Below are 15,118 nucleotides of genomic sequence, written 5' to 3' on the forward strand. Positions count from 1 at the left end.
TATGTATATGTGTAACTGATGCACTTTGTTGTACACCTGAAACTAACAGAACATTCTAAATCAACTATACTCCAATATAAAATAAAAAATTAAATTAAGAAAAAAAAGGAACCAAAATAGAAAATACTTGTGACCCCATACGAGAGACTGTAATTTAATAGGTCTGGGAGTGAACCTGGTTGAGGGGGGTGGGTGGAAAAGACCACAGTTAGAGGTAGTTACCTCTTGAGAAATTCAGTGCTGCCCCCCTACCCCTTTCCAGTGTCTATCTTTATCTGAGCATGAAGGAATCAAACAGTATAAGGATTGTGCTGTGTATTCCCTCCTATTGTTTCTTTCTGCTCAAGGCTTGGTCTGCTTTTATTGTTCCCTGAGGTTTTTCCAAGTCCAGGTTACTAGAGGAAGTTGTCTTTGAGGGGTCAGGATGGGTGAGGGGAATGAGCAGTCCTCTGTGTTGCCAGAGTTCATCCCAAATTCTCAGGTCCATTCCTTTCCACAACTTTGCTCCACGAAGGAGCCCTCCTTCCTGCACGAGAGGAGCCTTGTTGGTAGGGAGGAGACGAGGAGGCTGACTAAGGGGCCTGGGCACAACGGCACCCGTTTTGTTCCCGCTCTCTCCCCTCTGTATAATTTCCTACATTATCTGGGGGCTCAGACATGTACGGTTAGCAAGTATTGGCTGTCCTGAACAATCTAAAAATTGAGTGTTTAAAGTTTGAAGAGACCACAAGACACCTTGGCATAGTGAAGACTTTGGTATAGTGAACATATGCCAGATATCTGGGTGCATGGAGTAGGCATTTTCAGACCTGGTTTGGACAGACGGGTCTGTGTAAAATATAAAATATTCTGGTATGTGATTAGGATCCGTAGAACTTTGCTTGATTTTCTTGCTTTTCAGGAGGGCAGTTAGTATGTCATTTAGCAATGTGCTACTGAGATAAAGGTAAGGTGGTAATTAATTACTCTCAGTGGAATACTATTAGGGCACAGGTGCGAGGGTGCATAGGCACCAGCTGAAACAAATGCACATGCATGCCCACTCTCTCCAACCAGTGATAGCAGTATCATGCAGACATTCTTTTTTTTTAAAAAAAAAAATTTATTTATTTATTTGGCTGCATCGGGTCTTAGTTGCGGCATGCAGGACCTTCGCTGCAGTACGCGGGATCTTTCGTTGCGGTGCACGGGCTCTTCGGTTACGGTGGGCAGGCTTCTCCCTAGTTGTGGCACATGGGCTCTAGAGTGCGCAAGCTTAGTTGCCCCGCGGCATGTGGAAGTTTAGTTCCCCGACCAGGGATCGAACCCACGACCCCTGCATTAGAAGGCAAATTCTTTTTTTTTTTTTTTTTAATTAATTAATTTATTTTTGGCTGCATTGTGTCTTCGTTGCGGTGGACGGGCTCTAGGCGTGTGGGCTCAGAAGTTGTGGCTCACTGTCTCTAGAGTGCAGGCGCAGTAGTTGTGGCACAGGGGCTTAGTTGCTCCCTGGCATGTGGGATCTTCCCGGAGCAGGGATTGGACCCACATCACCTGCATTGGCAGGCAGACTCTTAACCACTGCGCCACCAGGGAAGTCTCCATGCAGAGATTCTTTACCTAGGTTTATTTCCAGAGAAATCTTGTCAGACATACAAATTTTAAATGATCTTTCTCTGTTTTAATGAGAAATTTAAGACATGGACCTGGAAGTTCTGAAGTGATTACTTTGATAACATGTCACATATTGAGAGATTTAATTAGTAACCTATACGGTAAATGTAGTTCAGAAATTAATACTAGATGTGCATGGACACTACAAGATGCTATAGTGAAGCCTTGGATTTACCATTTTGGACAAGATTGGAAAAATAATAGTGGATGGAAATGGAAAAGGGGATTAGGAGTTTCCTAGGAAGCAGAGAAGAACAGATGTTAAAACATGTGGGGGCTTCCCTGGTGGTGCAGTGGTTGAGAGTCTGCCTGCCGATGCAGGGGACACGGGTTTGTGCCCCGGTCCGGGAAGATCCCACGTGCTGCGGAGCAGCTGGGCCCGTGAGCCATGGCCGCTGAGCCTGCGCATCCGGAGCCTGTGCTCCGCAACGGGAGAGGCTAAAACAGTGAGAGGCCCACGTACCGCAAAAAAAAAAAAAACAAAACATAGGTATCTAGATCCTTATGTTAAGTGGATAGGTGATTATATTTTAATGATACTATCAGAGGAGTGCGTTGAATTGGTGTGACTGGAATGTATGGGTCTGATTTATGGAATAGTGGTAATGAGGATCTGAAAGGTGGTTAGAGATCAGATGGTAAAGGTCCTTGATTGTTCTTATGAGAAGCTTGGACAGGCAAGTACTGTCTTACTGGAAAATTAGGTTTATCTGAAGGAGGATGTTCAGGATGATGTGGGGTATGGAAAACTATTTCTTATGAGGAATAGCTAAATATAACTTCATTGTAGAAAAGAAAACCGAAAGGAGATAAAGTAATGACCCTCGAATAAAAGGCTGGTGTCTGTGGCGAAGGATAATAGTGAGGCAAGTATAAGAAAGAACTTTCTAACTAGAAAGAATTGTCCTACCATGTAGCATGAGTCTTCAGTTTTTCAGTCATGTTCTATGGAATCTCAGCACCCAAGGAGGTACTTTAAGGACTACTATGGGAAGGGATACCTGACAGGTGGCGCTCCGAATCCCTGTGCTGCTTCAACCTGAGCAGCCTTGTTCAGGGAATAAATATCTCATATTTATTGGGGTTCATTTGTTGGAGGAGAGAGGGTTCTGCTACTTAGAAAAAAGTTTGAAAAGACTGGAAAAGACTGAAGTGAGCCTCCTTATTCTTTTACCTTAACTCTTGATTAAGGTATTCTAGCAGAACCAGGGAGAACATCTTTGTGTTGGTTATAGAAGTAATTCCTGTTTCATTTGGGACATTGATTAAAGATCTGTACGTTTCCTATAAGATTTTGTAAGCAATGAAACAGAATGTTGCAAAAGTTCAGTTGTTTAGAATGTAGGGCAGTTTCATATGTTATTAATGACAATTAGATTTTCTGACCAATCCATAAAAACACCTATTAAATTCTGATCTTAATTCATAAAATAACAGCTTTAAGTATAGTGATTAATAGAAAACAGTAGTGCTATGGTAGTAATAATGAAATAAAACAAAAAAAATTTGGGTGAGAAGTTTCTCTTTATTAATCTTGGATTATGATACTAAAAGCAAACTCTTGGAGGATGATAAGTTTTTGGAATCCTAAAGGGAATTTCTGGGTACTTTCAAGGATTATACAGGTTTGAAATACTGGCTTTTCTATCTTGGTGGTTAGGAATAAAGGCTTTTTTTTTCAAATGTCCATTGACTGGTGTATTACTTTAGTAGGGATGCCATAACAAGATATCATAGACTGGATAACTTAAACAAAAGAAATTTGTTTTCTCATAGTTCTGGAGACTGGAAGTCCAAGATCAAGGTGTTGGCAGGGTTGGTTTCTCCTGAGGCCTTTCTTCTGGGCTGGCAGATGGCTGTCTTCTTGTTGTGACCTCACATGGCCTTTTCTCTGTGCATGGGCATTCCTAGTATCTCCTCTTCTTATAAGGACACCAGTCCTGTTGGATTAGGGCTTTACCCTTATGGCCTCATTCAGCCTTAATTCCCTCGTAGAAGACCCTGTCTTCAAATATAGTCACATTGTGGGTTAGGGCTTCAACGTATTATGAATTTTAGGGGGAACACATTTCAGTCCCTAATAACTGGTGAATGGATCAATTGTGGTATTTCCATACTATGGAATACTACTCAGCAATAAAGAGAAACAAAATATTATCACATGTGATAACATGGATAAATCTCAAAAACATTATGCTAAGTAAAGGAAGTCAAACACATTGATTCCATTTATATGAAGTTGTATAAAGGGCGGACAAAACTAAGAAAGCAGACTAATGATTGCCAGGAGCCATGGTTTGGGGGATAAGATCAACAGCAAAAGGGCACAAGGAAATGTTTTAGGGAGATGAACTGTTCTAGTTTATGATGGTACCGGTTGCATGGCTGTGTATGATTACCAAAATGGATCAAACTGTAAACTTACAATGGATGAGTTTTATTGAATGTACATACTACCTTAACTTAAACGAGAAAAAGAATAAATGCTTTAGAGCCGGTGTGGACCTGGATTCCATCCCAGCTCTGCTGTTTAGGTAGCTGAATAACCTGGACCAGTCATTCTCTTTGGACCTTAGTTTGCCCATCTGGAAATATATATTATGGTAGTTGCTTTGGGAATTAGAACAGACAACATTAAACATTCAGCATATAATGCCTGGAGCATGGTAAATTATCAGGTTATTATATTTTACTTTATGGTATTTCTTTTCCTTTATGAAGTATGTAAGCAACACTAGTATTATACTTGCCACTTGTTAATGTTACATTTTAAGCTTGCAAATGGAATGGAAAGATTTTTCTGAGAAAAATGGATAAGAGTCAAAGAGAAGAGGGTGGGAAGAAGGGATTTGAAAACATCCAAATACTTTATGGGAATGTAGTAGATGAAGATGTATTCCATCCGTTCAAGCATCATTTCTACCTGCTAAGTTTATGTTATGAATAAATTGACCTTTTCAATTATAATTTGCCAGATTTGAAAATTGCTGGGCTAAAACTATCTCACCTGCCATTATAAAGACAAAGATAGAGGAGGGGCATATATGGGACAAACTCCATCACTCCTGTGCTTTGGGAATTTACAGTCTGACTAGGGAAAAGGGGATATTTTTGTACTAAATTTAAGATCTTAACCCATCTTAGGTAGAATTTTTTGCGTGACTAATACTTAGATGGAAGTTGAAAGGGACCATTAGATGTTCGAATAGAATTTAATTTTGTATACTGAAATGGTATTCAAAAAATAAGTTTACAAGGTGTTTTTAAGAAACTGATTTTATTGCAAGGAAGGTGATTAACAATTTGTTACTACAGTTAACTTTTAACAGCCTTGACAGATATTTCCAAGCCAGTTAGTAAAATGTACTAAGATCTCTGTATCTTGTTCATTTGATTTCATAAGTATGGCATCCCAGGGTGCTTAAGTTCCTGAAATGGGTGCATGCTACTTTGATCCACAAGAGAATGGAGATCTCTCTCTCTCTCTCTGTTGTGCCATGCACGAGCATTTTTGAACCTCTGTGGTAGAATCTGTGTATGATGTTACTTGGCTTACAGAAACATCAGCAACTTTAGATGAATCCATGTAGCTGAAGATTTACTTTAGATGTTAAAATCAGATTGTAAGTTGCCCTTAGGGAATCACATGTGTGAGTGCAGCCATGTAAAACTGAGTGCAGGCCAAGACGTAAGGAGTAACAGATGATCCATTTTACAGTGATGCCTCCTGTGCCTAACCAAACACCATACAATTAACGTGAGGTACTAGTCATTGATCATGTAAACTTATTTTTAGAGTAACTGGCATATCCCACTGCAAAGTACATGTACCATTTTATATTATTCTGATGAATTGAAAATAAGTCTAATTTTTTTCAGTTTTGGATTATTCAGGTTTATGATTTAAAGACTACAAAAATGTTAGCATTTTGGACCTTCTACGTTAATCTTATAACCTTTTATTCCAGTGAATCGGTCTAAAATGTTTGTAATATTTTGTTTTTTATTAAAGTATAATTATATACCAAATAGTGTGCAGATCATAAATATATACTGTAGCTTGATATATTATCACAGAATTGAACACAAATTAACCAATACCTAGATCAAGATCAAAACGTTACCAATACCCCAGAACCTCCCCTCAGGTTCCCTTTTGGTTAATACCCCTAGCCAAGGGTAACTACTACCTTGACTTCTAGAAATTGACTGTAATTTTTTATGAGGTCTAAAGTTGTTTAATACATAATGAAACAGTAAAAAGAATTTTATCTGTAATGATGATGATTGATAATAAAGAATTAAAGTTCTTGGAGGAACTAGTTCTTGGACTTTGAAAGTATATCGTATCTTGGCATATCTGGTATAAATCTGTACTAGCATAGAATATATTATATACCCAGAATTAGTCACATTATTTCCTTTTTTTCTATGTGGGATTGTTTTGTGCTGGCTCATGCTAAGTTTATATATTCAATAGCCTTTCTTGTTTAAAAGTCATATTTGTTCTCAGGGGAAAGCACTACTTTTGTGCTCCCAAATTTCTCTCCTTGGTGTCCTCTTCATTATCTCTCCCTCAGGGAAGAGTTTGATTCTAATTAGTCTATTTGCAAATGGCCCTCATGAGCAAAATTTTTTAATATAAATTTATTTATTTATTTTATTCTTGGCTGCATTGGGTCTTCGTTGCTGTGCACAGGCTTTCTCTAGCTGTGGAGAGTGAGGGTTACTCTTCCTTGTGGTGCACGGGCTTCTCATTGCAGTGGCTTCTCTTGTTGCAGAGCACAGGCTCTAGGCACACAGGCTTCAGTAGTTGCAGCACGCAGGCTCAGTAGTTGTGGCTCGCGGGCCCTAGAGCGCAGGCTCAGTAGTTGTGGTGCACGGGCTTAGTTGCTCCGTGGCAAGTGGGATGTTCCTGGACCAGGGCTCAAACCCGTGTCCCCTGCATTGGCAGGCAGATTCTTAACCACTGCGCCACCAGGGAAGCCCAAGATCACTACTTTAAATTGGCTGCCTATTCCATATTCCATCTTTGCCTCCATATTATCAGAGCCTCCAGACTGACATGAACCAATTTTCTGTCTTCGATTAGAAATGGGAAAAAGAGAAGAATCTATAAAAATCATGAACTGTTTTAAGGAAGCTTTGATTATAACTCCCAAGTAACTGTGAAATACTGATGTATTTTTGCAGTTTCAATGTGAGAGATAAATAAAACCTCCTCCAAGGCAAACAAACAAACAAAAACCCAAAAAACAACTCCCAAGTATGCCTTTTGCAGCTCTACCCCGTCCCAAGTTTGGGGTGCTGCTCCCCACCCCCATGCCTGTCTGGGTCTGTGCACTTTGTGTTCTCTATTACCTGAATGGTTAGCAGTTGAAGACTTGAGTGAACAGCATTTTCATTTATCCTTTAGGGATGTTAAGGTCTGATGAGTCATTTGTACCTTAGTATTGTAATCAGATTCTTTTTTATTGAGTATCTGGCCAGAAATCAGATATAATGAAAGAATAGGAATGTGTTGTTTGGGAGAGAAATGAGTAATTTTGAAATACAGAATGTTTGATTTTCTCTCTAAATAGAGGTTTTGCCTTGGGGGGTGTTGGACAGCATGACATCATTGGGGATGGGAGAAGGACAAAAATAAATGGTGGGACATCAAAACTGGTTTTCATCTCTTTTTTTAAGTGTTGTCTATTAGTGTTAATTCACCCATGTTATTATAAGTGAAGTAGGCTTTTGTGGGGGACCCAGCTAGGAAACTACCATTTATTATTCTGGGAAGATGAATTTCAGGTTCCAAATAATGAAAAGTGTAAAAGTTCCTTAAAATTTTATTTTAGAATGCATTCCCTTTGTAAGTGATGCAAACAGTAATTGCTATGTAAATTCAGAAAAGGTGTTTTTCGTTGAGAGTTATACCGAGGGACAGAGTTAGGGAGTAAGTAGGGTTTGAATAATCCTTTTTAAGCTGGATAATACTTTATAATATTTGTGTCATGGGAAAGTGAAGAGGCCAAAGGTGTATCAGTGGGGTGAGTACGATGTCTGAAGAAAAATGGAAACTACAAGAAGATGAGGTTGGCCAACTAGTATTTCAACTTTCTACCTGAAAAGTCTGAATTCTTTTCCTAGGAGAGAAGTAGTTTTATTTAGTTCTACCTTATACTGGGAATGTAACCCCAAATTATCCTTGTTTTTTAGTTTAAATTTAATGTGATAACATTTCATGCCTTTAAAAAATGGATTAGAGTTCTCATTTATTTTTTACAGAACTCGGGGTTTCAAATTTGAAAAACTTTGCGCTTTGAAAGTCATTTTAGATGACAGGATCTCCTAGCAATATATGTATGATGCCACAGTCTAGCTTTATTAAACATTGTAACAATGCATTCTGTGGGCCTTGAGTTTTGAGGGGGAAGAAAATCTTTAAAGTGCTCTATTCTTCAGCATAGCCCGGGATGTACCCATTGCCTAATCCCTTTCTACTTTTTCAGTTCACTTTCTAGATGAAAAATATATTGTTTTCCCTGCATTTGTAATACTGTATGGAAAGTAACTGAGGAGGCTAAGAGAAATGTCACTGAAAATTTTACAGAAATACATTTTGTAAAGCAACAGCTAATTGTGTATAAAATTTCTATACAGTTTTCAGGGGACTCTGAAGTGTGTGTGTGTGTGTGTGTGTGTGTGTGTGTGAAGAAATTTAGAATGACCACCACACGCTGCAGATTTTATTTAGAATGAATGGTTTTATCTTTAAAGTGATGTCTGGTGGTAACATATAGTTCAAATGAAGATTTATAAATCAGAAAAAAATTTTAAAGAACTCTATCTATATCTGATATAGATAATGGGCCACAATGTAAATCCTTATAAGACTTGTGAAACTTAAGCACCCATTGTATCTTTTCCAGTGGCTGCCACATCCAGTTGAATTTCTCTTTAAGATTGTGATTTAACTTGTGCTTCATAAAGGTTTTTTTTAATATAATATGTATGTAGTCAAGTTGAACAGTATCTCCAGATTGATTCTGAGAATACTTAGAAAAGGTTTGTGTGAATATTTTTTTATTTCTAAATTCACCATTTTGATACAAATACCCATGGTTTTCTTCTGTGTTTACATGCAGCCAGGAGCTATGGGCGAAGACGAGGTAAATTTTTTTTTTAATGAGATCTTTTGCTTGCCAAATTGTGAGTAAATATGAGTGTGTGCGTGTTTATACCCGTGTGTGTGTAAAACAATAATTATTGTATGGTATGATGTTCTAGCTTAATTATTTTAGCGAAATAATTCTCTTGTCACTTTCATTATAATTATTTTTCATTAGTAGGTAATTTGTTCTTTTAATCCTAATAAAGACATAGCAAAGACTATTTATAACTGGAAGTTTTTGATATATGGTTTATTGTGAATGATCTTGAGGGAATAAAGGCCAAGCATGCGTATTTTGTTGTTGTTCTGTGCCCACCGTGTTCTTTTCACACTACGTAGAAGACAGAAGTTAGATTTTAGAGGGCAGTTCTTTATCTTAGTAGGTTGGCTGGTGAATTTTTTGTGTGTTACATCCAGAGGCAGATCTACCTTGAAGCTAAATGAAAGTTAAGTTTCAGGTATCCTCACTTTCATGGGTCCCCTCCAAGATTTTTACCTTATCATTGTATTCTTTTTCTTAAAGAGAGAGCCTCAACTTGTATGGGCTCTAAGCCCCATAAAACTTGCATTCTCTCCTGGCCACACCCAGACAAAATAATATTGCTTTCATTTGTGTATTGCTGTAACCTTTCTAAAGCATTTCCATATCTGTAATTTGTTCAAATAATTTTATGAAGTAGGTAGGGTAAGTCTAATGTAGTGGAAAAAGTATGGGGTTTAGGGTCAAAGACTTCGGTTGGAATCACTGCTTTATCACTAACATCTGGTATCCTCATCTGTAAATTATGAAGTAATAAAACCAGTCTTTTCCAACTTCAAGAATGTTAGTCAGTGAAGTTATGGTATGAAATATGGGAGAGGAAAACTTATCCATGAAAACTGAAAGCATTCCATAGATGTCACTTGCTTTGGTGCTTATTTGCAGAAGTTGGGAGAGATGAAGTAATTTCCCCAACTGTGAGATCTCAAAGTCAGAGCCAAGTCCAGAACCTTTGTCTTTTGGCTACTTATTGGGGATGTTTATCATTCATCAGGCTGTCTCTGACTCTGTAATTGAGTCCTGAAGATAATAATATTAAATTCATAGTATTTATTCCACAGTAAATGTTTGTTGAATAGGTGAATACTGGCAGAACCTAATATGTGTTTGAGTTACCAATGAAACCTTCTATCATGATGGAATCATATCGTTAGTTTTGTTCTCATGTGGTGGTGAAGAAAAACATTTGTATAGTTGATTACTTTTTAACCATGGAAATAAAGATCATTTAACATTTGTTAATCTTATAATTTTACAATTTCAAGTGTAGAAAATAATATTACTAGAAATCATTTTGTAACATATATTTTTAAAATTATTGCTAGGAAATTGATGGCTCTCGGGAAGGAATAGAGAAGGACATATCGGGGGGGTAGACAACAGGGACTATACTCTTCTTAGGCACTGATCAATCACCAGATCTTGTCAGTATTTTCCTTCTAGTTTCTCAGGGCTTAACCCTCCCTTTCCATTCTATTGTTTCATGTCTCTGAAACACCACTTTGTCCTCACCCTTGTTCTCCATTCAGGATCCCTGTCATCTGGCTTCTCCCTGTTTCACCAGCCTCATCATCTCCATTTTTTCCCCCCCTCACCTTCCTCTGACCAATCCCTGTGCTTTCCAACTCTCTAGCTATTGCAAATACTGTCCACCCTTCCTCTCATTTATTTAACTAAAACCTATCTTTAGTTCATGCATTCAAGCCTAACTCGAGCCTAACCCCTTCCAGGAAGCCTTGCCCAGTGGCCTTACAGGCAGTGTTTTCCTCTGCTTCTGTTGCCTTACGTTCTTTCTGTCTTTTCTGTATGCCCTGATTCTTCAACTGGAGATAGGTTCTTTGAGGACAGTTGTCTCTTGTGCCTAACACTGTGACCTACATATAGTTAGCACTTATTAAATGCTTATTGATGAGGATTGTTTGGAAGTAAAACCCCATATCTATGCAGACCAGAGTTTGGCATTATATTTTTTCAAAATTATTTTATATTTAAAAATCATAGTATACTAAATACTAGACATCAAGAATATAAGATCACCTGTAGTTTCTAAACTCCTGAAAAAATATTTACTCTTCCTCTTTCTGTGTTACCTTCCCCATCTTTATTTGTAAGGTTTGACTTAATCGTTTTCAGAAGCCATGATCATCTTTGCATCAAGTGCTAAACACTGCCTAGAATGACCTGGTCACTGCTCTTCATAAGTCTGCAGTTTGATAGTTGTAGATGAAGAAGATAACAGCAAAAGAGAGAGAGTGAGAGTGTGTGTGTGTGTGTGTGTGTGTGTGTGTGTGTTTAAAGTTGAAAAAGAAGAGTCATCTTTTTAAAATGTAGTGACAAAGTCATATGGGATGGAGCAGGTGTACCTCATATCCACTCTCATTGCTTGAAATATACTCATCTGGGCCAGCATTACATAGTATAAATTTGATGATCTGGCAGATTTCCTCATGCCATTTATTTGTGTGATCAGGGATTATATTAATGCTTGATTTCTCTCCTCCAAACAAAATTTAGACTTTTCTCCAAAAGCATAAAAAGTGAACCTGCTGATGTGTGTTAACTGTAACTCATATTCTGTGCTTTACATACATTTTGGTAAACATTTTAGGAGGACTTCCCTGGTGGCGTGGTGGTTGAGAGTCTGCCTGCCAATGCAGGGGACACGGGTTCGAGCCCTGGCCTGGGAAGATCCCACATGCCCTGGCAACAAACAGTAGCTTCTGCTCTCCACAGCTAGAGAAAGCCCGCATGCAGCGGGGAAGGCCCAACACAGCCATAAATAAATAAATTAATTTAAAAAAAAAACCAACAAAAAAAACATTTTAGGAAGAGAGGGCAAAGAGAATTATCTGTGACAGTTTTGAGATCTGTCAGCAAAAATTCGGCAGTGAAATCTTTCACCTCTCCTGGAAAAGCTTCCTGGAATAGGTAGAATTTTAGGAACTATTTGGATGATGGAAGAGGAGTAGGAAGCAAAGCACGCCAGGTATCTGATTCAACTTAAAAGAAAGCTTTGAGGTGAGATTGGCATGACCAGATGCTTGGAGCATATGTCTGTGAGTAGATGCAGTGGGGACCAGCTGGAGAGGAGAAGTTGGCAGTGAGATGGTCTGTGCTGCCCTGATGAATGGTTTTTGACACGGATAATGTCAGGCTTTAGAAAGAGAGTTTCGTGATACAAGTAATGAAAACAGGACAGAACTTGGGCATCAGTTGACAGCTTGGATGGGGAATCAAGTGTTGGAGGGTAGACTCTTTGGCAAATCAAGCGCTTCCCGTAGTACAGTTGAAGCAGTAGCAGTTGGGAAGAAGGAGAATTCGATGTGAAAGAATAGGATTTGAAAATGAATCTTGATTGTACATAAAGTTTTAAAATATTCAATTATATTTCCCATTGATACCCACTTTTATTTTAGAGACGGGTTTCAGTAGACAAAAGTTGATTTCCCTTGTGGAATCAAAATGACAGCAAAGAATCTTAACCTCTTCTTTGCAGAGTGTTCTTTCACAAGTTTTTTTTTTAACATCTTTATTGGAGTATAATTGCTTTACAATGTTGTGTTAGTTTCTGCTATATAACAAAGTGAATCAGCTATACGTATACATATATCCCCATATCCCCTCCCTCTTGCATCCGCCTCCCACCCTCCCTATCCCACCCCTCTAGGTGATCACAAAGCACAGAGCTGATCTCCCTGTGCTATGTGGCTGCTTCCCACTAGCTATCTATTTTACATTTGGTAGTGTATATATGTCCATGCCACTGTCTCACTTTGTCACAGCTTACCCTTGCCCCTTCCTGTGTCCTCAAGTCCATTCTCTACATTTGCATCTTTCTTCCTGTCCTGCCCCTAGGTTCTTTAGAACCATTTTTTCTTTTTTTTAGATTCCATATATATGTGTTAGCATACAGTACTTATTTTTCTATTTCTGACTTACTTCACTCTGTATAACAGACTCTAAGTCCATCTACCTCACTATAAATAACTCAATTTCATTTCTTTTTATGGCTGAGTAATAGTCCATTGTATATATGTGCCACATCTTCTTTATCCATTCCTCTATCATTGGACACTTAGGTTGCTTCCATGTCCTGGGTACTGTAAGTAGTGCTACAATGAACATTGTGGTACATGACTCTTTTTGAATTATGGTTTTCTCCAGGTATATATATACCCAGTAGTGGGATTGCTGGGTCATATGGTAGTTCTATTTTTAGTTTTTTAAGGAACCTCCATACTGTTCTCCATAGTGGCTGTATCAATTTACATTCCCACCAACAGTGCAAGAGGGCTCCCTTTTCTCCACACCCTCTCCAGCATTTATTGTTTATAGATTTTTTGATGATGGCCATTCTGACTGGTGTGAGGTGATACCTCATTGTAGTTTTGATTTGCATTTCTCTAATGATTAGTGATGTTGAGCATCCTTTCATGTGTTTGTTGGCAATCTGTATATCTTCTTTGGAGAAATGTCTGTTTAGGTCTTCTGCCCATTTTTGGATTGAGTTGTTTGTTTTTTTGATATTGAGCTGCATGAGCTGCTTGTATATTTTGGAGAATAATCCTTTGTCAGTTGCTTCGTTTGCAAATATTTTCTCCCATACTGAGGGTTGTCTTTTCGTCTTGTTTATGGTTTCCTTTGCTGTGGAAAAGCTTTTAAGTTTCATTAGGTCCCATTTGTTTATTTTTGTTTTTATTTCCATTTCTCTAGGAGGTGGGTCAGAAAGGATCTTGCTGTGATTTATGTCATAGAGTGTTCTGCCTATGCTTTCCTCTAAGAGTTTTATAGTGTCTGGCCTTACATTTAGGTCTTTAATCCATTTTGAGTTTATTTTTGTGTATGGTGTTAGGGAGTGTTCTAATTTCATTCTTTTACATATAGCTGTCCAGTTTTGCCAGAACCACTTATTGAAGAGGTTGTCTTTTCTCCATTGTATATTCTTGCCTCCTTTATCAAAGATAAGGTGACCATATTTGCGTGGGTTTATCTCTGGGCTTTCTATCCTGATCCATTGATCTATATTTCTGTTTTTGTGCCAGTACTATACTGTCTTGATTACTGTAGCTTTGTAGTATAGTCTGAAGTCCAGGAGCCTGATTCCTCCAGCTCCATTTTTCTTTCTCAAGACTGCTTTGGCTATTCGGGGTCTTTTGTGTTTCCATACAAATTGTGAAATTTTTTGTTCTAGTTCTGTGAAGAATGCCATTGGTAGTTTGATAGGGATTGCATTGAATCTGTAGATTGCTTTGTTTTCCTATGCAGCTGCAGCCCCTGTTAGAAACTAGCCTGATAACTAGTGTCATACATGATCTTTGCCTACACATTAAACAGCACACTTGATTAAAATATATGTTGTGTTTTCATTTCACATGAGTTTTTATGGTCTCTGGGAGACTTTTGTCCATAAACAGAGATGTTGGCTATGCCAATGCTTTAGATGTTTAACAGAATTTCTTAGTTAAAGAGCAGCCAGGAAAATATGAAAGATCTTTTTAAGTAATGTGAATGAGCAAATGGAAAGAATGATTGGAGTCACTTTACTGTTGGATTTACTGTGGATTGGTGTTACTATTGTAAAATGTACTTCTGTGTATATTTAATCCATAAAAACTATTGAAATTAATGGATGATTTAGTCAATAAAAAAGGTTCTAAGAATCCAATAAAACAAACTTGTGTATCAAGTTGGAGTTAGGTCTTTCTGCCAAAAGCCTGCCCAAGGCAGGAGAGATCAGCTGTATCAGTGAGACCATGGTACAAACATGCCATCCTGCTAATTCAAACTGGGGTTATGTGAGCTTTCTTGTCTAAAGGAATGGATGGTCCCAGAATGAAACATGAACAGCTGAGGAAATATCTGAGTGTTCATAGCTATAGTGTCTGAAGTATTGCTGCTTATAATAATAGGAAAATTTTTCACTTTTGCAAGTTGCTCTGGAAGGAGCCTAAACTAATAATGAAGGAGGGGTTCTGGGCTGTCCACCCTAATTTCATTCATTAAATGTTTGTTTGCCCATTATGGGTTGGATGAGATGCTAGACCCTAGCTGTCTCTCTACTGAGTGTTCACTCTAGTGGGGGAGAGAGAGGTAATACATCAGTATTAACAAACATTTTTATACTCAAAAGTTGTGATAAGTACTAGGCAGGAAAAATGGGAGGGTCCCTTTAAGGTAGGATGGTTTTCTCTGAAGAGATGTTATTTAAGCTCAAACCCAAAGGATGGAAAGGATGGAAAGATTTATTTATCTTTAAATAAATGTTT

The 15,118-nt window shown here is 38.1% G+C and overlaps 1 protein-coding gene across 4 annotated transcripts in view; it reads left to right on the plus strand.

Moving 5' to 3' along the window:
- Window positions 1-15,118, plus strand: part of CPEB3 (cytoplasmic polyadenylation element binding protein 3) — a 147,827-nt gene that overhangs the window by 58,176 nt on the left and 74,533 nt on the right. Inside the window, exon 4 of one of the 4 annotated variants that reach the window (XM_065893824.1) lies at window positions 8,787-8,810. The exons of the other annotated variants lie outside the window; for them this stretch is intronic. Coding sequence (XP_065749896.1) covers window positions 8,787-8,810 — 24 coding nt within the window. The remainder of the gene's footprint in view (window positions 1-8,786; window positions 8,811-15,118) is intronic. 4 annotated transcript variants of the gene reach the window in all.

The sequence above is a fragment of the Phocoena phocoena genome, chromosome 16 (assembly GCF_963924675.1).
Source record: "Phocoena phocoena chromosome 16, mPhoPho1.1, whole genome shotgun sequence".
Lineage (NCBI taxonomy): Eukaryota > Metazoa > Chordata > Mammalia > Artiodactyla > Phocoenidae > Phocoena > Phocoena phocoena.